Here is a 23,411-nt window from a genome sequence, read left to right as displayed (position 1 = left end):
CACTATAGTTCAGAGAAAGCCTTCTTTTAACTATCAGGGGAAAATTTGGTTTTGTGATTTATTTTTTTTAATTCTTTGGTTTATTTTTATGCATTTAGATGCCAATATGTATCTTTAGGTTTAAAGGGAAAAGATACTAATGTCCAAGTGTTTTGTGTTTTGATAGGAAAGACTAAAAAGGATACACTTAGGCAAGGTTCTCCAAAGGGGAGAAAGGAGACATCCTGGAAACCAGAAGCTGAAGAACTGATGTCATCACCAAAGTCTGGACTGGAAACAGAAGCATCTGATGTTGAACAATGTAAAACAAGGGTGATGCCAAGTGAGGATTGGCCTGTGTCCTCAGATGGGCATCAGCAAGAGCAGGTTGTGTCTCCAAAAAAGAATCTCGAGTCTTCTGAGTGTCGGCAGTTGGCTTCAAAAGCTTCTCGGCATTTAGTTCACAAGAAACAAACTGCTAAGCAGAAAATGCCAAAAGTTGGAGTAGCTAAGACAGTGGCACAAAGTCCGAGGAAGAAGGTTAAAAACTCTGGCAAGAAAAGTAGAGGTAAAAATCCTCAGTTACAAAGAGATGAGAGTTCTGACAGTGAACCTGGTAAAGAAGAGGTTGTAAGAGAGCCTGTAAAATTGAACGAAGTGTTTAACTCGCCCCTGCATCAGAAATTACAGACTTCCATGATTCAGAAATTGGGTAAGTCTGAAAAGCCTAAAAATGTATCGCACACATTGGAGTCATTTGGTGGTGCAAATAACAAAACTCCTGTAAAAGCACTGCAGCATCTCATAGACAGTGTGAAGAATTCTGAAAAGAAACAACTGTCACCCAGGTCTTCAAGGAAGGTACCCAAAAAGATTAATCGCAGAACCAGTAAAGGTGTTTGCTCAGACCTTGACGATGCTGAATGTCAAACAGATTCTGACAGCTCTAGCTCTCCCGTACAGGACACGGCAAGAAAAAAGCAGAAGTTATCAGATGTGAAAAGAAAAAGAAAACATAACGTGCAACATGGACTACAGTAAGCTTTTAATGTAATTCCTTACAAATGTGGTATAACTTGTTAGACATTTTGTTAACTTTTGAGTAGTAGTGGCCCAACTGAACTATGTGACAGTTTCAGACTGGTTGAGTAGCTCATAGGGAAGCCAAATGGTGTAATCAACATCCTGTTCTCAAAGGTGGGTGCCAAATCTAGTGTCTGCTTCTACATAAGGAGACTTGTGCTGGAATTTTTAAAGTTTTCTTTGAGACTTGAGTAGCAGATCCAGTTTAAAAATCAGAGAGACACATGCATGCACACACAACCCCATCACCCATAGGAAAACTTCACTGTCAGGTTTGTTACTTTGGTTATAAATTGAGAAAATGGAGTGTTTAATTCTTCAGCTATATTTATTTTTGTGAAAGTAACTGTACTAATGATTGGTAATCAAAAGAGGAAGTTTCTTTAACCAGTCTAATTGAGTTTTTAATCACTGTTCTTCACATTGCTTTTTAAATTCTTTTTTTAAAAATTTCTTTTTTTATGGTTCTGTTCAGTACATAGAATTATTGACCTACAGGTTTCTTTCAGTAAGTAAAATTGACTTAACAGTAAATGTAATAATTTTTTCTCTTCCAGAGGTTCCTTTGCAGCTGAGAAGCCTATGAGTTGGGAAAGGTAATTTCCTGAGTTGTCTGTAAAACCTGCATTTAATCCCACTTCTGCCCCCCTGAGACAGAACAGCTGTTTGGCACTACTACTGTGTTTTGTGTTCTACCAGTGAAGAACCTAGTAGAAAAGGGATTGTGATTATGCCTGAGGTGTTTAAATACTGTGCTAATACAGTTAAACTAATAACGTTCCTCTTCCTGTCATGAATAAGGGGTCAGAGTACTTTTCTTGCCTTTGAGGATTTTTTTCCCTTTGAGGCTTACTTCCACATTAGCATGTGATTTTTTGAAATACCAGTGCTTCTAGAACTAGTAACTATACTAATCAAGTTGCTGTTAAGTAGGGTATAGAACTGTATCTACAATCCAAACTCTTGTTTGTGCACATAGATCCGCACGTATCTTCTCCTTCATGGGATAGGAACTTAATAACAAAGTAAACAGGAGTGGCAGTCTCAATTTATTAAATTTTTATGTTGTAATTCTACTGAACTTTTATTATTATAAGTGAGTCTACTGCAGACTCAGTTGGACGAATTTGTAGTGTAGGTTTGCTAATTTAGCATTGAAATGCATCTTTTGGCATTCAGGTGGATCACAGCTGAGCTTTACTGGCATGGTAAGAGCTGTGAAGCACAGCCATAGATGGGGGAGGAGGAAAGGTTAGGGCTACCAATGCTAAAGCTGTAAGAGAAGTCCTGTTGTAAGTGATTTGATTGCTAGAGAATCTCTGGTGGAGTTACATACATGTTAATTATTGTCATTTTATGGGGAAGATTTTATGACAGATTACATATTAAAAATTCCAATTACAAACTATTTTACTGTCCTTAACAGTATGCAAAACAGTTCTTCAAAGCACTTCTATAATCATGATATAGGAAAATTGTTTGAAAGGTAATGCTACAGAGGAGAAGTTCTGCTTCTTTTGGAAGGAATTAGAAAGAAAAAAGTTACAAGATTTTTAGGAAACTTGTTTAGAGAGAAGGTGTGAACACTAGTTTGTCTGCCTGATGACCAAGTAGATGGGTAACTGATGAATTTCAGACCTGTGATTCCTAACTAGCAGTAATTTGCTACAGTGTCTAATTGGTACAGACAGATATTTAGAAGGAAGAAAACCCCACCCCACATGATCTGAAGAAAACTTAAATTTGCTGTTCTTGGTAGTGCTGTAATGTTCCTTTGACATTTAACATATCCAAGCAAGTGTATTTTTTTTCCTTTGAAGTGGGCCTGTTCTGGAACATTGTGATACATTTGCTTCCAGGAGTAAGTTTTGTGAACAGGATAATACATCTTCAGGTAATGTTTTAAGTTGGTATTTTCTTGCATTTTATGTGTAAGCTTCTTATAAGATGTAACTGATGGTACAGTAATTTCTGTTGTATTCTGCTTGTCCAGAATAAGAAATGCAGGTTGTATTGGCGATAGTGACATTTCTGCCCACGTATGTGATTCAGTATGCCAGCTCTACATTGTGTTAGCTTTGGAAGGACCGGCACTACATGGTTTGGCATCAAGCCTACCAGGATGAAGTTATCCTTCCAAAATACTTCGAACAAATTTTTTAGACTCAGTTTGTACCAGTTTGGTGCGTTGCCTTGTGATGGTACTCTATATGATCACTTCAGGCCACCCTAGACCAAATTGTACAGCCTTCTGGAATCACGGCCTGTTCGCCTAAAAATATTTTGGTTTTCTTTTAAGTTGCCCCACACAAGTTGCACATATTGACATAATGAGTATGAGCCCTGGGGATAGAAAGCCTTTTCGTTAGTGTTCCAGAGCCAGTTGTGAATGTTACTAGTTCATGCAATGCTTTCCTCAGAGACCTAGTTTTGTGTGTGTTCTGGCAAGAAGTTTGTTCTAAAGTTAGGCTTGAGTGGTATAAAGCTGAATGACCTTGCACTTTGATCAATAAAATTATATGTTTACTTATAATTTGATGATGTTTGTTTTATCAGAGGGATGGGTCTGAGGAATATTTACTTGAATGTATAGTTTTCGTTAATTTTCAAGCTTATACTGTTTGAAAACTAATTATATATACTGTTTATCTACATCGGGTCTCATATATGTTCAGAGAAATAAATGTTAGTGGGAACACTAATGTTGGGACTTGTGCTTGTACTACCTTTGGTTGCTTCTAGTGGGTCTATGGAATAAAAGTCAGGAATAGTAAATGCCTATAGTGGTGAATGTATTTTCAGATAATTCTGAAGACTTGAACTGTCAAGTAAGAGATCTGTTATCAGATGACAGAGCAAGGCAAAAAATAGGTAAGATTATTTTAAAATATCTTCTTGTAAGTGCATAAATAGAAATGCATTTCCAACTTGAGGTAAACTCTGCTGAAGGAGACACAGCAAAACACCTCGAAACTAGGCTGTTTTTATTGGGTTTTATTCCCTTCATTATTATTTTATCCACGGCACTATAGCTGTCTATTTTCAAAAGCTATTTCAGCAAGTTTTTAATGTATTTTTAGCACTTAAACATTCTCGACTAATTTGCTCTCAACTCTTAAGGGGCTTTTATTCTTTCTTACAAACACTAAAACATCAAATCTTACTGTATTTGTATATGGCAGCTTAGAAAAATTGAAAGTTGAGGCTGTGTAATGAATCTGCAGGTAAATATCTGAGAAGTCTCGGAAATGTGTGGTGTTTCTGTTGGCAAAACTGCTGCTTTTTGGGACCTTGGAGATCAGACTTAAGAATCTGGAAGAGAAGGGTTTGCTTATGCAGTCTCTGTTACTCTCCTCTTGCCATAACCAAGGCAGTGCCTTTCCACTGTTGCTAGTGTGGGCCCCTCAGATTTAGGCAGGTTTCTTAGTCTTTGTCAAGAGCTTTGCCTTTACAGTTGTAGCACGTTTGCTGCTCCTTGTGGTTGAGCCCCTAATGTCTGTATCTCAGTGATTCACTAAGATATATATAGAGAAAAATAATGTATAATCAGCATGGTGACTATTTAAGAAAAAGGAGAGTGAAATACTGATATATGCAAAAGAAGGCTTTTGGCAATACTCAGTTCCCTTTTCCTGTCATGATAGCAATGTGATACAAATATCATCTGGGAAGTGCTGACCCCCTGATACGGAACAGCAAGAAAGGATATTTAATGTTTTCCATTTCTACATTTTCCTTTTGTACTTAATGTTAATGACTTCATCCTTCAAATTAGTAATGCCTTCCAACACACCTAATGTTCGTCGGACAAAAAGGATACGACTAAGACCTCTGGAATATTGGCGAGGCGAGCGCGTAAACTATACGATGAGGCCTTCAGGTATTAGTTCCAAAATACCTATTTGCTTTCTCCTGATAGGGCAGTAAAGAGAAATCTGTGAGTCAGTCTTGTGCCATGAAAGCCTTGAGACGCTTACTATTTGGTAATTTTTTTAAAAGTGGATTATTTATGGTCTCCAGCTATTTAGTCATCTTTCCATGTAGTCTTTTTTTCTCCTGATACCTGTGTGTCAGCCAGAAATAGTATCAGCGGAGTATATTAAGTACTCTTGCTTTAAGTGTTTAGGGAAGAACAAAATGGTTTGCTCTGTTCTAGTAGGTTTATTACATCAAAGATTCTGTATGATACTGGAAAAAGAGACAATCTACTGGATCATTCATTGGACCATTTCTCTGTGGGTGAGCACTGCTTTCCCAAGCAGATACTATATTTGTCCAGTCTCAGTGTTAAATTCCCTAAGTGATAGAATATATCTTGTCCTTGGGGATTTTTTCCTGACAATTCAGCCTAATTTGGTCCTTTCCTAATTAGTCTGCTTGAAAATAGTATCTCTTTGTGTCCCTAAAATTGATACTTTGTTTTAAAAATTGACTCTCTTGCCATGGCTTTCTGAAATGTTCTTTGACTCAAGTATTATAAAACTCTTTTCAAAAAGTCTGAAGTTGCATTGCACTCCAAAATACTTCATGTCAAAAAGCTTCTTGGTTGGTTCTGGCTTTCTAAAGCTATCTGAATACTTCAGCATCAAGGAAATATACTCTTAACTGAAATGCTTGTTGGTTGTGCAAGTCTGTATTCTTGTAAAATTATTATGAGTTAGTGAACTTTGTTTAACTTTCTTTTGTTTCAGGAGGGCTCGTGATTAGTGGAATAGTGTGTCCAGAACCAGAACCTGGCAGAAAGATTAAGCAGAGGAAGGGTGGTCACAAGCAGAAAAGAGACGAAACAAGTATAAACATAGACTTTTTTTTTCTTTTGATACTTACCAAAAAATATTCTCTAGTCAAATACTCTGTTGCTGGAAGATTTTTCTCCTGTAAAAACTTGCATATCTCTGTGTGAAAATAATTTTATAATGAAATGTGTTCATGTGATCTGATGTGGAAAGGAAGAGATACAGGACATATCCAGAAGTGTTGCGGTGCCTTTAAAGCAGGGGTTGAGGAAAATAAGCTGTACGTCTGTCCTTGTTCAGCTCATTCATTAATGATGCTAATGTGTTTAGTTTCATAACGCACAGCTAAGGTATAAACTTCTAGCCATTTTACTGATACCTGTAATATCACATCTGAAAATGCAGCATTTGGTGTCAATAGAGTTTTAAGCTGTTGTAGGTTAAATACAAAAACATAACAAGGTAGGTGAAGAGAGAGCTTTAAGAGCAGTGCATAAAATGGTTAAAAGTGGGCAATAAATCTGTGTTTAAAGAAGCAGGAACAGGAAGCTTTGCTAGAGCCTCTATGGCCAATAGGTAATGAATACGTAGGTGGTGCTCAGAAAAGGGAGATAAGTCAAAGTCCAAAAGCCAAATTATTTTCGCCGTGCTCTGTGGAAGATGTGTTGATGCTAAAGAACCTTTCTTTATGGGGACAGTCTAGAGCTTTTGTTTGAGACTGAAACATTTCTATGTGAAGTCATAGAACTAATAAAACAAATGCTAACAAACATGGAAAATGCCATATGGTCCTGACACAGTTCTAAAACAAATCAGGGCTCAAGTAATCATAAGGAAGAAAACAGTCAATGTTGGTACAAATTTCTGATTTTCTGGAATGTTGCATGTAAATTTTATTCCTTACCTCAAAAACATAGGAGTAGGACTAGAGAAAGTTCGTGAGAAAGCTTGTCACAAACATGGAAGGGCTTCTGTAGGGGAAGCAACTACATAGTAAAGGCTCCTCAGCCCTGAAGAGAATACTGCAGAGGTGTGAGAAAGACCTATCAAATCACAAGTGGCATGAAGAAGGGGAATAGAAATAAGTTGTGGTTTGTTTTGTTGGGTGGTTTTTTTTTTTGTTTTTAAACACAAGAACTAGAAGGTGGGGAAGGAAGATAGTGAGAGCTGGGTTTTTAAAACAAAATAAGGTGGCTCCTCTCACTGCGTGTTCCCTGCCCCAGAATACTGTGGGTAAAAATATTTACGTAGATTCAAGGCAAGAACTAGATAAAGTCACAGAAGACTTAATTATTAATAGCTCTAAATAAAGTGTGTGAGCTCCATGTTAGAGGTGGAAAGTATTCCATGGAAGTGCCATTACTGTATTATAGCATTTTGGGGGATGGAATGAGTACCTGCTTTTGGCCATTGCTGGGAAACAGGATCCTGGTCTAGATTAAGCTTTGATCTAAGTATGGTTTATGTTTTAATATAAGTCATTCGCAGTCTGTGTAAACCTGAGCTGGTAGTGACCGTTCACACTGAAACTTACAAGAATTATTGGTTGCTTTTAGGTGCATTTTAACTGTCTTCCAGAAGTGATGGACTTCCTCTTTAACAGACATTCCTCCTGAGAGATAATCTTTTGTTAGCATCCTTGAATTTTAAGTGATGCATATAGGGACCATCAGCTGAGTAGAATTTCTAGGACAAATTCCTAAATTTTATTGACACAGTGGAGGTTCTGTGGTTATAGCTATAGAGTTTCACCTGTTGCTGCTTCTTTTTATAGAGAGATGGTTATGTTGGAGCAAAGCTATTTCAAACACAGTGACTTTCTTCCTACCCCTGACTGTCTTGACATAAGAGTGTTTAAGCAGCCATGAGTGCCTATGAAGTGCTAGATCTTGCCTTTAACATCCTTATTCCAACTGCATTTAAAGAAATTTCTTGTGCACTGTGGTGCTGAAATTGTCTGCTTAAGAGAGTTCTGTAAGGGAGCTATGGGAGATTTATTCTGTTGTATCTCTAGCATCTCTTTTCTATTTGAAAAGCATAAGGTTGTCATCAACTCTTAGGCTATTTCATTCTCTGGAAAAAAACCCTTTTTATTATAGAAATAGTTCTCTGATTTACAACTTACAGTGAGACTCCTATAGTGATATTTCTTGAGAAAAGGAAGATTGAGTATATGCTTATTCTTTTGAATACTTTGTCTCTTAAGACTCCTGATGCCCATCAGCAGTAGGTAAAAAGGAAAAACATGTTCTTCGTACTTCATCATGTATTTTATATCCTTTCTTAATATCCTCTCAGCATCTGTCGCTAGAAAAGCACTTCTCTTAAAACGCAGATACTTCTGAGTAAATACTGCCATTAATAGCATAGTATAAATAGTTGGCATTCCCCTGGAAGATTCTGTAGGATTTAGAGACCCTTTATGTATTACACACAGAAATAATTCCAATGAAAATTACATTTTCAAAGAATTGTTATGGATGGTTTCATTTTACTTGAAGAAAGTGTATTCAGTCTGTTTAGTCACATAATAAAACAAATTCTGTGAAATCTAAAGTTGTGGAAAAGCTGTGGTTAAGGTTTTTTAAATGTCAAGTGATTATTCTTCTGGTTTTGTTTTGGTTTTTTTGTCTCCTCAGGAAGTAAGATACCTGCAAATTTGGATCACACCCTAGCTGATACTTCTAAGCCAACCGTTGTACTGGACCCAGCAACAAATGAGGAAGTACTTCTAGGTGAGTTGAGGGGATGTAACCAAAGGCCTTTCTGAATTGTGTAGTAAGTGTCTAGACTGATAAACACTTGGGCCACATTGGGCATAAAAAGGTGAGCTGTTGAAATATTCATTGCTGGTCTGGAGAAAATTCTGAGGGAGACCCAAAAAGTGTCCTGATTTTTCAGCTCAATATTGAGTCTAGCTTTTGGGGGTTGCACTGAAACAATAAGTAATGCATAGGATTTAGTAAGTAGTTACTGAGCATGTAACAAGACTAATCATGTGTTAGCATTAATGCTAATCTCCTGGACTTTTTTTTGTAGAATGTGTTAACACTGAAAGCAGTCACTCATGCTTCTTCAAAGATGAATCGGTAGAAATATATAAAAATTTGAATACATCTGCTTTTTCCAGTGGTAGATTGATTTTGAAACCATTTAAAGAAAAGGGACACCAGTTTGTCCACATGGATACAATAGTAAGTATGCTTTTCTCTTATCCTTATAAAATGTACCATGTAAACAGAAAATCTTAGGGTGGTTAGAAGTAGTGTAGGACGTTGACAGGTTTTTCAGGTTTCTTTTTTCTTCTATAATGCAAATAAATACAGGAAACATTAATTAATCATTTCAGTTGTGAAATCAGTTATAGTCAAAGAAACTTGCTTAGAGGTACTTTGCATGCACGTTGCTCTGCTTTGCTTCATATTAGATCTGTGTGTCCCTGTATGCTTACTGTCTGGATCTTGCCAGCAAGATAGAAGTATCAAATAAATAAGACTGCCCCCCATCCCCCTTTTAAGTTGTGCATCTTATTTTTCAGCAGGGTGGGAAAAAAGGATTGCAGATCTGCTGCCTTATTTGTTTTTTGATCTTTGTTACGTGTACACAAAACAAAGAGTATGTTTTTTTGGATAACTTTCTCAAATGTTTGCAAAGGAAACATTGCTGATCTTAGAACCCTTTTACTTTCATTAAGGCTTTCCATGTTATCCACGGCAAAATTATTGTTACCTTACATAAGACATCATATTATCTGACTACAGGGGACTACTTCTATGTTCCTGCAGGTAAGTGCATGTATTTAGACCCAATGTGTTGGAGATGAATTAGACTGAATTAGCATGCTAGGAAGCAAAACTGAGCTGGATAATGGGAAGAGATAAGTTTGGAGAGAGTGGGAAAGCATAGGGTTATGAAGAAAGGAATGTGACCCAGCACTGGACACAGGTTGATGACCTAACCTTTGAATGCAATGATCCAAATGCTGCTCATTTATGTGACTTGGCCTCAAAGTTTTTGATGATATAATGAAGTTCTAAGAGTGAGTTTCTCTTGGTATTCTGGTTCTGTCTCCAGCTATAACATTGGGGAAACTTCACAGGCAGCTTAAAATAGTGGTACTTAATATAACTGTTTTGGTCACCACCTGTTTGCTGTTTTTTCTACATACAATTCTGACAACCCATTTGGATCAGTTCACCATATTTTATGCTTTGTGCTTGTAATATAGAAGGTGCAGAACATCTTGTTGAATGGGTTGTTAGTTCATGTGGGTTGTTGAGAATTTAGACACCTCTGATTTTGCCTTTCTGAGATAAAAGTCGAATGAGTTCCATATGCGAAGCTGTCCTTCAGTGGGTAAGACACTAGTCAGGAGAGTTTGTAGTAGTTGTAAAGCAGGTTGTTCATGAAGTTGTAGAGAGCTTTTGTACAGCATTCATGTGAAGAGGCTATACTAGAAGATGGCAAGCTGCCACTTGTTTTTCCATTAACTTTTCACCATGACCTCCTGATTGAACAATCATTGTTCAATTAATGCTTGATGCTTTGAAGCTTTTTTTTTTTTTTTTTTGTTTGTTTTAATCATAAAAGTTCGGGGTCTGCAGAGACAATTTTTTAGTTTGCTTTTTGGGAAAGCAGATTATAAACTGCTGAAAGTTCCATGTGGCCATAAGGATCTATACTTCTTCCCTGCTTCTTCATGGCCTGTCTCAGTATGCCTGGATGGGCAATGCAGTGGTTGTGGCGGGTGATCTCTGTAATTCATCGTGGGTGGCTGTATATGAATATTAGAATATTGCTCGTTGCTGACATTCAGTGCCTCTTAGAATTTTCTATAGTTGTGGTCATGTTGGTATGCAAACCGGAAGTGAAGATCTTGCAGCTAAGTTTCCATGTGCAGTTTTTACTGAGATTTTCTATAGGAATAAATTAAAGTAACTTCAGTCACCCTGCAGTTTTCTTGCGGGTTTTGAGAGCTGAGAGCTCAAGCCTTTTACATTCTTTTCAGTAAAAACCTTCTCAGCAAAGATGGCCTTTATTCTTACCACAGGTTAAAATCAATGACACTAACTGCATTCTTTGTAACCTCTTTGAAATGCAGTGACGTGCCTGTAAGAGTGGCATCCTGGATTAGGGACTAATATTCCTTCTGTTAAAATATATGAAACAAAAATACACTTGGCTGAAGACAGGACAGGACTTCAAAAATTGCTAGTGGCTTCTAAAGAAAACTTTCTCTGTTTTTATTTGTAGGAAATGGATATAACATACGTAATCTTCTGAATGAAGAAAGCATTCTTCTCTTCACACAACTCAAAAAAGACAGGTGAAGAACTTTCTGCAGAAGTTTGCTGAAACACATTTCAAGCTTTTGCATGCTTTGAAGTTCTTGTTACATACAAAGTGTTTGAGTGTGTCCTGCTTAACGTTACAAATTAATACAGAGCATCTGAAATCAACATGAGAAGAGTTAAGAACAAAACTGAAAGAAACTCAGTAGTTTGCTGTCAAACTACAATGACATACTGAAGGGCCTCACTTGGCATCAGTTACTGTTCTTGTGTCAGTCAGAGACAGAATGATGTATGTATACAATTTGTGGCTAAAGTGCATTGTTGTTCCAAATCGTATTGATATGCTGAATCTCCCTAAAGATGCTTAGCACTTAAAGATTTTGGCATCTTCAGCTAACACCTCATAGTCTTAACGACTGCCTGGTACAAACTGCTTAGAATAATCCCTGTTTAAGTGTAGGACCCTGCTGTTCACATTCCAGTAATTGTTGTCTAGGAGATGGGCTGCTGGAATGCTCTTGTGCTGGGGTCCAGACTTCTAATATGTTAATGGCAGGCGTTTCTTCCTTGTCTAGCAGATGTATGATTAGTGCCTCAAATTCGAATTGTGAAATGAGAGCTCTTGAGTTGGAGCTTATTGGTTGTATCTTTTATATGGAAGCTAGGGCTTGATTAGTTCTGAACATTGTGGATAGCTTTATTTTGTGTAGCAGCAATAGGTCATTGCCAAATGTATTACTTTAATATCTCCTTTTGTTTTGCTTGCTGTGTTCCTGGATAATAATAAGGACCTTTGGGAAAACTGTAATTGTACTGTATACTCCAGAAGCCAAGTCTAGACAGCAGATGGTATACATAGCATTTGTCTCCCAAGCTCTTCAAGGTTCCTTCTGGCTGAAGATAAGGATAAACTACAGCTATTCTGGTAGGGTGCTTTCTCTCTGTGGTCACTGCTGTTCTAGAAGAGAAGGAGAAAAGGAAAACTGAACTGGAATTGTAAACTTTAAGGACTTGAGGATTGAGTATTGAACTTGTAAGCAGTCTTGGCCATGATCTTTATACTAGATCTGGAGTATGCACTGAAGTAGCAAAGAGCAATTGGCTTTAGTGCTTCCCTTATGCTTTCAGCTGCCAGCTAACTCTGTGTCTGTGAAAGGGCTTGGACACCAAGATTACTGTGCCTTTGTGAAAGACCCTTTAGATTGGGGAATTTGAGATTATTATTTTTATCGTTCTCTTTCAAGTAGTAGTTCCTATGATTAGTGCATATGTAGGCTGTCAGTGGAATTACTTAGTAGAAGTTGTGGCACGTTTGCATTCATGGCTAGGTCATGCTTAACTGAGAAGATGAAACAGGAACATGCCTGTTGCCGTTTAGTTCTTCCTCTGTCTTCATATAAGCTATTTGCTGTCAAAGTTCAGATTGCACAGAAGGACCTTTTTTCTTTTTTTCCCAGCTTCAACTTTTGTAAGCAGTTTGAGTTAACATTTAAAAAAAAGTCATTTAGTTACAGCTGATAATAATCTGATGTTGGCAGCTGTAACTAAATTTTGGGCTCGCATTGGTCTCTTCAAGGTCAGCAAGATTCAAATATTGTCCCTTCTGTGTTGGATCCATACCAGCTACCAGATGGGCACACATGCTGTCTCCGCTGCTTGAGGGAATCCCACCCCCTAAAACGTTTAGGTTGTAAGTCTTTCAACTCCTCAGGCCTGCAGAGGTCTGGAAATTTGCCATTTGGAAAACAGTACAGGACTAGCATTAGACAAAAGATCCTCTGCTCCTCGCCCAAGCATATCTCCCGACGGTCAGGGCATGGATGTGGTGGTCTCTGAGCCCAGCAGCTCACTGGTTCCAGCTGAAAGTCAGAACAAGACCACTTTTCTGTTGTGTTAAAGGCCAGGGAGTTCAGAAGGAAGATACCCTGCAGATTTTCTTATGCATTACCTGTCTGCAGGTTGGGTAGCAGAAGGATACTTTAAGAGGTTAGTGAACATGTATGGACTGTGGTGGTCATGGCCCTAAAGGAAAGTGTGGATGTATGTTGTGACGGAGCTTGTGGCAGCCAGCTGATTTCCAGCAATGTGTTCTAGTCCGGAGGGTTCAGATGAGAAGTGATACATTCCCCTTGTTGCATCAGGAACTGATGCGTCTTCTTCCATTGCACTATACTGCAACTTGGCAGCAAGTTTTGAGTGGATTTTCTTTTGGGTCATGTGTAAATGATGGGAAATGTGTCCTTCAGGATGCTTTCTTAAGCAGAAGTAACATGTGCAGATCTTTCCCTGATGCAGGCTGGAAAGTGGCAGATGTTCATGTGCAGGTTCGAGGTCAGCATGCCTTGAATGCCTGTTTGTGTTTTCCTAATTCTGGGGCTGGGAGTGGCAACAGAATAGGGTGGGTTTGGTAAGGTATGTAATTTTTTAAGCTGGATGGTTTTGTTGCTTCCTGGCTAGTCGGCTTCTTGGGAGAAATGTCCTGTATAGTTTGCAGAGAACACTATGCAGTTGGGCTACATCTCAAAATGTTTGTGTTTTGCTTTTTTTAAAGTAGCAAAATAAGTTGCCCAAACCGTGGTGATAAATCTAGGATGTTGCTTTAGTTAGCAACAATTCCACTATTTGTCGCTAGATGGGGCTTCAAGCACAGCTGTTTGTCTTGGCTGTCATCTATGTTCAGTAGGGTTTGGTTTTTGAAAGGGAGGAAGAGGAGTGTGTTACAGCTAGAGATAAATTCAGTTGAATTTTGTTGCAAGGAGATGTAAATCAGTTTCCATTAACATTAGGACTTGGCACTGAACCTTGCTGAGTTCATTGTTAGTATGTATGTTGTACTTGTTGCAGCCAATTGCTCAAAGTTGTTTTTTAAAACATTAGTGCACAGCAGGAGTTAAGTTGAGCTAGGCTGTTCACCGTTTGTCTGGATTGCATTTTAAATTTTTTTTGTCAACTTGACATTTGTAAAAAACTTGCCTCCGTGTCATTAGCCTGAATATAGCATGAGGAGGCGCAGGAGTCCCGGAACTCTGAACATTCTCCTAGGTTGCTGAGTTGTACAGCGTGGCAAACAAGAATCAGTGAGTTGGTCAGAAGAAGCAGCTGATGTTTCACCTCTACCTGGTCTTGCCTTGACTCCCGCGTTCTACATTTTTGTGTACTTCAGGCTACTAGTAGTTGTGGGGGTAACCTTTGGTGGTCTAATTTTTTCCCTTTACCAAATGAGATATTGCAAAGAAAGACAAATGAAATGTGAGGCGTTAGCATGCTTCTTCCTGTGAATGTATGATTATTTTTATCAGCATATTTTCTACTCTGTTGAGTAATCTAACTTCCAGCGACTGCTGTGATGGTTTCAAATAGGTATGTGGCAAAATGATTTAACTTGGTAAAATGCCAAAGTAATAGCCTGTACAGAGCATGCTGTAGTCTGTAGTTTAAATATATATTCTTAGGGTTTCTATAATGTTATTTGTCTGTTACAGCTTTTAAATTATTTCATAGCCTATAACGGCTTATATATTCAGCTCAGATGGCACAATTTTCTACTTACACTAGAGTACAGAACATCACCTCTAATAGTAGTAGAGGTCTGAGCCAGGTTTGTGCTAAGTGACGCCAAAGTCGGTTGGCCAGCGTTACCTGCTGTGGAGTGAGGTTGGGATCGCCGTTGTGAGAGAGACGTGGCCTTTTCTGTTGCCTGTGTGGTATACATACTGTTCCTGGAGGATATCACTGGTTTAGTATATTAATTCATTGCTTTCTGTCAACAGTAATTGAGAGAGCTGGAAACAAAAGCTGAGTCGCGTATTTCATCAGCTTCACGTTAGTAGGTACATGTGTTCTGTGGTAGGTATTGTGGTAACAACTAGAGGCTTACTTTAAGGAGCTTAACTGACAATGTCCCACCACAATAAAAAGTCAGATTTTTGAAAGCTTTGTCTCGCTTTGAAAAAAAATTACTGGTTAGTAGGTTCTTTTGAAAATCTATCTTTTTGTAGTTTTGTTTGGTTAGAAAGCTGTTCCTGTTTTGCTAAACAAAGCTTTTTTGCAGTTTAAAGGAGCAGAAGAATGGTTGCAAAACTGTCAGTGATGTGTGCACATCCATATTTATACAACATAGTAAACATAAAATAGGAGAATATGAGGTGAGTAATTGCAGAGGAATAAACAGCGTCAATAAAACAAACTGTTGAGGCACATATACTATTTCTTCTGTTTTTCGAGTACAGAGCTGAATTGGTTATCTGCAGATGATTTTAAATTAACATTTGGGGAGTGCAATAAACCTAGAGAGCAATTTCCTCATTTCACAACAGCTGAAAAGGCATTTCAGCATGAAGGAATATTTCTTACATTTCTACTGATATATAGACTCTGTTGCATGATGCCTTTTGTAATACAGGATTTACTTTAAGTGGTAATTGATTGCAGATAATACATCTAACTGAAGAGTGTGGAACACGCCTCGCTTAATGGTATTGACGGCTGTTGTAACTGAGTATCTTAGTCTTTCCAAGCTGGTACGTTTCCTCTTCAGAATATCCTGTCACCTCATGGATGTTCACAAAAGTAGTCAGAAGATACCTCGAAGCCAAACTTTTCTCAGGTTGCATGGAAGAGCTTCATTTAGGATTTGACAACCAAAGTGATTCCTACGGTCCAGTTCTAAGGTGAAAACAGTAGTTGATCATCAGTCAAAACAGTTGGCTGCAAATTATTAGGGAACAATGTTAGAAGGAGTGCCTGCGGAGCTGCAATGTGTTCTTAGGCCCACCCACAAGACTCCTGTGCCCAAATAAAGGTGCAGACAGAAGGTTGTAAAACCATGTTTCCTTTGCACTTCTGCAGTCTTTTCTTGTTGGGAGCACAAGAAGGGCAATAATTGAAACAAGGAGCTGCAAGAAGCACAGAGTTTACTTTCTCAGCCTGACTGTTCAGTTGAGATGCAAATCTGAGAGTATTCACAGGAAAACTCATTAATGTCCCAAGTAAGATTTTTAATTTCTTTGCAGCGTGATAGGTAAGGACTTATAAATTTGAAAATTGAAGAATTGCGGTACTCTCTGACGAGTATTGAGGAAGTGTATTATATGGGTACAGTAGCTGCTCACACACATTATTTTATTTAGCTTATTACATTTTTTTTCACGGTCATGGTGTTTGAAGATGCCTTTTCCTGTGTTTTCAGTAACAGTAGCTGAAATGAGAATCGATCAAGAGGGCAGAAGCATGATAATGCTGTGTGGGTGTCTGCTGGAGTCAACATGCCGTAAAGAGAGAGAGGAAAGGAGTGATATGGGAGGTGTAAACGTAATGGAGAGCTATAGTAGTGCCCAAAGGTGTTGCAGACTGTCTTATCTACGCTGTGCAAAGGGTTTTCAATGAAATTCAGTAACTTTTGGAAGAGCAGAATGTGACTCTTTTGGTAAGGGAAACCTTGCTGGTGTCGGTGCCGTGAGAACGCAGCTGTCTCTGCTGGTAACCTACGCTCTTAGTTTGGGATTCTAGTGGTGCTGTGATCACTTGCATTTAAGAGCATTAAGTCATCTTATCTAAAACAGCAGGATTCAGCTAATGAACGTGATGTATAATCCACTGAACAAGAGGCCTGAATTTTACCCTTTCTTTATGTTATCATCACTTTTGTGTTGTAGTACAGAGGGGGCAATTACAAGAAATGAAAGTTAAATACAAAGAAGGTTTTTTTCAAACACAATCTGAACTTGAAATTTTATTGCTGAGAAAGAGTGGGCTCCCCTAGGATGCAGTAGCCTCTGTGCTGAAGAAACTAAGCACTTCTATATTTCAGTTAGTGCCAAGTCAGCTCTGAGGCTAATTAATCAAAACAAATTTACAATTAAGCCCAGGAAGGAAGACTAATTAAGTAGCCAGTTAAAAAAAGTGCTGAAGGAGGGTTCAACCTTAAGGGGAAAATATGAGACTCCCAGTATTGGCCCATGAAGGACAATTAAGTGATAATTGAAGAGGCCTTTTTGCATCCAGCAAGTGCTCTCTTACTTTTATTATGGCTGATTTTCTTCATATTAGTGGAAGCCGACATTTGTCTGTTGAGCAACTAAGCTTTACTGTGCACTTCTAAGGTAATTCATAGGTAAAGCACAGAGGTCGCTGCAGGAATAAATTAGAACACAGCTGCCAGACTTGAGCAGTATTTTAGCTAGCAAAAAAAACCCCCACCGCTTTGTTTTAAAGACAAAGTAGCTCTAAATGTTTGCTTTATGTGCCTCTTCATTTTGTGACATACTGAACCCATCTTAGCATCCTGTTTAACCTTTCAAACAAATTACATTGAGTGAATTATCTTATCAGAATTTGCAATAGCTTCATTTTGTTCAGTTGCTAAACCCACTTTAAGTTCACGGAAATCATTACCTTCTTGTGAAATGGCTTCTGTTGCTTATGTCCTGCACCCATGCTGCATGATATACTTTTGTATCTTGATAGAAAAAAAAGAGGGGGAGAACTGTAATAGTAATACTGGTTTTGCTGAAAATAATTTAGCTCCTCTTCTGAAGGACTTTTTAACCCTACAAAGCTCACCTCTGGTGAGATGCTGAGGGCTGCAAATGAGGTGCATGCCCCTGTCCTCCTGCACCCCTCCTTGCCCGTTTCCATGGAACTGTGATGCTGATGAAGTACAAAACCTGTCTTAACTGGTCACATGCGTGGGCTAAATGATTTGCTTAAATGTCCACTTTTTTTGTGTGTGTGCTAATCTGGAACTTGAATTATATGAGCAATTAGAAAGAAGGGATCTCCTCATGTATAAAAAGTGTTGGTAGTAATTTACTTCATGAAATTACACATGCACATGCTATACAGCTGTCCTGCTGTGCAAGTTGGCAGTCATCTTCTTGAAGTATCTATCAAAGGTGCACTTTTGTCTCCTTCCCCCCCCCGCCCCTCCCCTTGCCCCCCCTTCCCCCCACCTTTCCCTTGGAGCAGGCAGCAGGATGAGGCATTCACCTGCCACTGTGTCAGCTCAGCTGCTGTATCAGGTGTCAATCTGCTTTTTTGCCTTTTTTGGATGCATTTCCCTTACCAAAGGTTTCTTTTCTGTCTTTGTGCTGCTTGCAAGGATTGTATCATTTTTCTAACTCAGTTTCAGGTATTTGAATTATTTCAGAGGTGTTCTTGAGCCTGAAGGTTCCTTTGCTACCTCTCCTTCAAGCTTTGTACAGGGCCTGGCAAAGCTCCTGATTTTCTTGCTCAGAGAAGTGATGCAGAGCTTCTTTTGGCCTCTTTTCTTTAAAAGACTATTGTGTAGTTTTAATCCCAAGAAGGCTGGCTTAGGATGTCACTGGCAAGGTGTTTGTTATTGTCGTCATCTGCTGTTTTCCAGACTGCAGAAGCAGAACTGAGGCCACGTCAGGCTTGCGTGGTTGCCCTTGAGCCTCATCCATCTGTTGTGGCTGCCTCTGCAGTGCCAAAAGAGTCCGTCCCAGCACCATTCCCCCAGCCAGACTTATCCCAGAGCATCGTGGTATTGTGCTTTTTGCTCCTCTTGTCACAATAATTCAGCATGCTGGTGACTTCCTTTGCTTTGGCACAATCTTGCCGTGGCTCTGCCATCACTTAGGCACTGCGCCATACCCTGATTTGTATTGGCAGGCTGGTCCAGGCATTCACCTGCTCTTACATCTTCATTCCTCTTGCCAGCGGGAATGCCGTTTGGCACCGGCTGGTTTTGGCACAGAGGCATAGCATGGCAGTGTGTGCCCATTGCTGCAGATATAGATGTGGATGCACATGCCCTCTCACCCCCTGTTGCTGCCTGACTTCCCTGGTAAACCCCAGGAGAAAATAATCTTCCTGGGTTTTGATGTTTCTGCGGTGTCTAAGGAGGAGCCTGGACTGAATAAGCTGGAAGAGCTGGGTGGCCCACCAGGATTGCCTTCATACATTTCTTTTGGAGGCAGAGCTGAGAACTGACCAAGCTCATCTGACATGTCCTTCCATGTGGAACAGCTCCATCCACACAGCTCAGGACCTGCTTTCTCTGTTCTGCCCCGCTTATTGCCCAAGGGTGGGAGTGTGTGTTTGCAAAGTACGTTAGGGTGTTTGTGGGCACACTTGGCATCCTCGTTTCAGCTCTGTGGTTGCTGTGAAGAGGTCAAGAGGTACAGAAGAGGTAAGGAGGGAAAAGCTCATATATGGGGGAAGAGAGCTTATCTGAACCCAGGGCAACCGGCTCCAGGTGCTCCTGCCTGAGCAGGAGGGTTGGACCAGATGAGTTCCAGAGGTCCTCCCCCACCTCAGCCATTCTGTGAAATCAGAGACTCCCATGCTATGGAAGCTGCACCTCTGTAAGTTGAGATCATGCTTGCATTGGGAGGACCCTCAGGCCGTACACCTCAGGTGGAGGGCCTTTTCCATGTCACACGGCAGGCTGTGAATAGGCCAGCCGGAAAAGCGGGGGGCTGCGGCAGGGCACTTGGCCGCTGGTGAACGGCCACTGTTTTGTCTTTCTGTATAGTAAAGATGAAACGTGCATACTAAGTAGCGTTACAGCTGTCAGCTTTAACTTTTCTGATCTTGGCTCTGAGGTGTCCCTGTAAGGAAGACACATACCTGGGTTTGAGGAGAAGTCCACTGATGAGTTTTGGGGAATTAGCTAACAATTTTCTGCATATATACCCCAGAACATTTTAGTGTAAGGTATTTTGATAGCAGGCTGTTATTTTCACTTGCTAGTCTTAACAGCAGTCTTCCTTCTGTATGTGGGCTTTAAACCAGCTTGAAGCTTTGGCATCTTGTGCAGTCCAGGCTATCAAGGGCTGCTTTTACCATGTAACTACATCTGGAGTAACAGTCCTCAGCTGTCACTTGATGTGGGGAGTTGCATCAGACATTATTCTTTCAGCTGGCAACAGTTTTAATTCTTGGACTTTTCTGTACTACAAGCAGCTTTGTGTGGCCTTTGGGACTGTAAATCATAGATTGTGGACCATTTGTCTAAACGTGAGCTTAGGTGAATTAAAATACACACAGGATTCTTATAAAAATAGCATGAAACTCACTCGCACATTAACTGCTGAGGCCTCTTGGTCCTGCACAAAGTACAACGCTGAGTATCGGAGATCATGTAAGAAAATGCATGCAGAACAGGTGTCAGCGTCACAACCAGGTGTGGCTTTGACAACTCCCAACTTTGCACAGAGGAACTCATTTGTTAGAGACCACTGTTAGTTAAATTAAATTAGGCTAATGTGCTCTTTTGGGCATAATTGAAACGATACTAATATTTTTATTGATTTGCCGCTGGAGTATGTGGATGCTCTAATGTCCTTGCTGCTGTGAGTACAATTTGCAGTTGTTCCACTTCACCGTCTAGTAACTCCCTAATATTGTGGCACAGTCAGATAGGCCTGTTTATAACTGTTAATTTGAACTAATTTCTATCCTTTTTATAATTTAGACCAAAAGCAAGAAGCGTGTTGTTGGAGACCTCATCCCCGTAACGTTTTCTGCAAATTGAAGATCATCTAATGTAAAGGAGTTCTAAAGAAGACACTAAATACCATCCAACTGGAAGTACAACCCAGTTTTCGGGGCATGTTGATTCATTGATCTTAAAAGCTTTCTCCAGCGTAATTTGTAAATACATGGCTTGTTACAAATATTTTTTGTTTTGTATCAATGAATATTAAATAATGCAAATCAGGTTATAATTTTTTAATTTCTAAATCATTTGAGAATTAATTTTCTAGTAGTCTGTGCGGTTTTGAAAATGCAGGTTATTGCATGACTTTGGCTTGTCAGTATTGATGAACATTGTGAGCTACCGTGAGTGGCTTCAAGGGTGTCACCAACATTGAAATCTTTCAACTGTTCCATTGGAGTTCTTGAAAGTCTTAGAAGCAGTTTGAAAGTAAAATATTTTTCATAGAATAGAATCATAGAATTATTTAGGTTGGAAAAGACCTTTAAGATCATCAGGTCCAACTGTTAACCTAACGCTGCCACGTCCACCACTAAACTGTGTCCCTAAGCACCACATCTACATGCCTTTTAAATACCCCCAGGACTCAACCCCTTCCCTGGGCAGCCTGTTCCAATGCTTGACAACCCTTTCAGTGAAGAAATTTTCCCTCATACCCAATCTAAACCTCCCCTGGTGCAACTTGAAGCCGTTTCCTCCCATTCAATCACTTGTTACTTGGAAGAAGAGACCAACACCCACCTCGCTACAGCCTCCTTTCAGGTCGTTGTAGAGCATGTTGAGGTCTCCCTTCAGCCTCCTCCAGACTAAACAACCCCAGTTCCCTCAGCTGCTCCCCATCAGACTTGTTCTCGAGACCCTTCACCAGCTTTGCTGCCCTTCTCTGGACACGATCCAGCAACAAAATGTCCTTGGAGTGAGGGGACCAAAATTGAACACACTATTCCAGGTGCGGCCTCACCAGTGCTGAGTACAGGGGCTCGATCACCTCCCTGCTCCTGCTGGCCACACTGTTCCTGATGCAAGCCAGGATGCTTTTGGCCTTCTTGGCCACCTGAGCACATGCTGGCTCATGTTCAGCTGGCTGCCAGCCAGCACCCCCAGGTCCTCTTCCACCAGGCAGCTCTCCAGCCACTCTTCCCCAAGCCTGTAGCCTTTCATGGGGTTGTTGTGACCCAAGTCTTGTTGGCCTTGTTGAACCTCAGGGGCCAATAAATGCTAGCTTTGAAAAAACACTGTTGCTGGTTGGTAGCGGCTTTGGTTGCAACTCAAATCCCCGCTGTTCCTGCCATAGTTACGCAGAAACTCCAGGTTGAAATGTTGCAGTATTCTTTTGGTTTTCAAGTAAATCATGAACAGAGCTATATTCTTCTGCAGTGTTACGATCATTCAGTGCTCTTCAGATTTGGTATGTGATGAGTTACACTCTCCTCCGCATTCTCTGAAATTTTCAAGGTGTTTCCATTTAGCTGGAAATGGTGCTCCCTGAGAGTCACCTATTATGGCAGGTCTCGCATAGTCATCAGAGTGAAATAAAATGTAAGCACCTCCCATCCCTTTGGGAAAATATGGTCCATTAGTTTTTCATTTGCCAGGAGCATCCGTTTTTAATATTTTTCCCTTTCCCTTTATCTGCTGGGAATATCAATCTGCATAGATCTATTATTAATTCCACAGCAACGAGCTCATTTTCTAAAAAAGTCTTTGCTGTGGATAGGAAAAGTAGGTCTCCCTAGGAATGATTTAAAATCTAAATTGGACTCATTTCTGCTATGTGCAGTGCTGGGCGGTTGTTGTTGGGTTTCTTTTTGGTGCTGGTGTTTGGTTTGTTGGTTTTTTTTAAAGTATCTTTGCCTCATCTGAACTCACAGTTTTCGTTACAAGCTCAGAGTTGTAGAGTCGTCCAGCATTTAAAACTGGGGAGCCTGGCTGAGCGTTAAAAGAATTCTGGAACCAAAAATGATTTTTGGAGGTGAGAGGGTGAGGAGAAAAATCTGAACAGCAGCATACTATGCTGGGAATGATGGTGTATTAAATTATTTAAATGTTACAGAGAAGGGAGCAAGAGGGGTTTTCCACTCCCGGAAGGTTCTGCAAGCTCTAACGCTCGCTCCCGCCAGCCCTGCCCGAGCAGCACCTGCGAGCCTCTTGCCGGCGAGAGCCTTGCTGAAGCATATGCAGTTCTCGTGGTGCTTGGAGCCCCGTCTCAGCCCCAGGAAGCATTTGCCACTAACTAAAGCAGCAGAGAGTCTGACTCTAACACTCAGCCGCCCGCTGCCGCCTGCCTGGGTAAGCGCGCCCACGTCCTGTGTCCGCGGCACTCGTGCCCCTGGGCTGTGCGAAAGAGGAAGGGGAGGGTGGCGCTCCCTTGCAGAGGGCCTAAAACCGATGCGGCTCGGGCGCCGCTCTGTTCTGCTGAGCTGCGTGGAGCAGCAGGTCGCTTTGTAGGATGCCTTGAGCAGAACACAGGTCCGGGAACTCTCGCTCCACATCCTGACTGTTCAGACAGGGCCGTGCTCCCTTGTGCTCACAGTCTGACCTGAGGAATCCATTGCTCCTTTTCTTCGCTGCAGGGTTTTGGAGATGCTTTCATCCAGAACAGGCCACCACAATTTCTTGTTAACTGGATCAAATCAATGCGTTGGACAGAAACAGAGTAATAGCCGCATATACCATGTACTGTATTTTGGTAGCAGGAAGATTGTTAATACATCTTTTTCTTTTACCTGCCTTACCTGGAAGAGTGGGAACGGGTGCCCTCCCTATGCCAATTAGGCTCAGTCATAACTTCACGGAAGGAGGGCAGTTCCAGTAAAATCTGTACGGTGACCCAGTACTAACTTTTTGGAAGCAAGG

The 23,411-nt window shown here is 40.3% G+C and overlaps 1 protein-coding gene across 3 annotated transcripts in view; it reads left to right on the top strand.

Annotated features, from left to right (window-relative positions):
* CENPC (centromere protein C) overlaps positions 1–20,784 on the top strand; it is a 29,158-nt gene extending 8,374 nt beyond the window's left edge. The window contains exons 9-20 of one of the 3 annotated variants that reach the window (XM_075090592.1): positions 167–1,016; positions 1,620–1,658; positions 2,883–2,956; positions 3,865–3,933; positions 4,838–4,942; positions 5,754–5,852; positions 8,438–8,533; positions 8,838–8,992; positions 9,493–9,583; positions 11,052–11,124; positions 15,144–15,237; positions 16,281–16,298. In XM_075090592.1, coding sequence (XP_074946693.1) covers positions 167–1,016; positions 1,620–1,658; positions 2,883–2,956; positions 3,865–3,933; positions 4,838–4,942; positions 5,754–5,852; positions 8,438–8,533; positions 8,838–8,992; positions 9,493–9,583; positions 11,052–11,124; positions 15,144–15,237; positions 16,281–16,283 — 1,748 coding nt within the window. In that variant the 3' untranslated portion in view covers positions 16,284–16,298. Of the gene's footprint in view, positions 1–166; positions 1,017–1,619; positions 1,659–2,882; positions 2,957–3,864; positions 3,934–4,837; positions 4,943–5,753; positions 5,853–8,437; positions 8,534–8,837; positions 8,993–9,492; positions 9,584–11,051; positions 11,125–15,143; positions 15,386–16,280; positions 16,299–20,531 lie in introns of those variants that run through there. The other 2 variants (XM_075090593.1, XM_075090591.1) reach the window with 2 other exon arrangements.
* The last annotated feature ends 2,627 nt before the right edge of the window (positions 20,785–23,411 follow it).

Source organism: Phalacrocorax aristotelis, chromosome 4 (assembly GCF_949628215.1).
Source record: "Phalacrocorax aristotelis chromosome 4, bGulAri2.1, whole genome shotgun sequence".
NCBI lineage: Eukaryota > Metazoa > Chordata > Aves > Suliformes > Phalacrocoracidae > Phalacrocorax > Phalacrocorax aristotelis.
The sequence above is the reverse complement of the archived record's forward strand: the minus strand, read 5'-3'. Positions and strand labels throughout refer to the sequence as shown.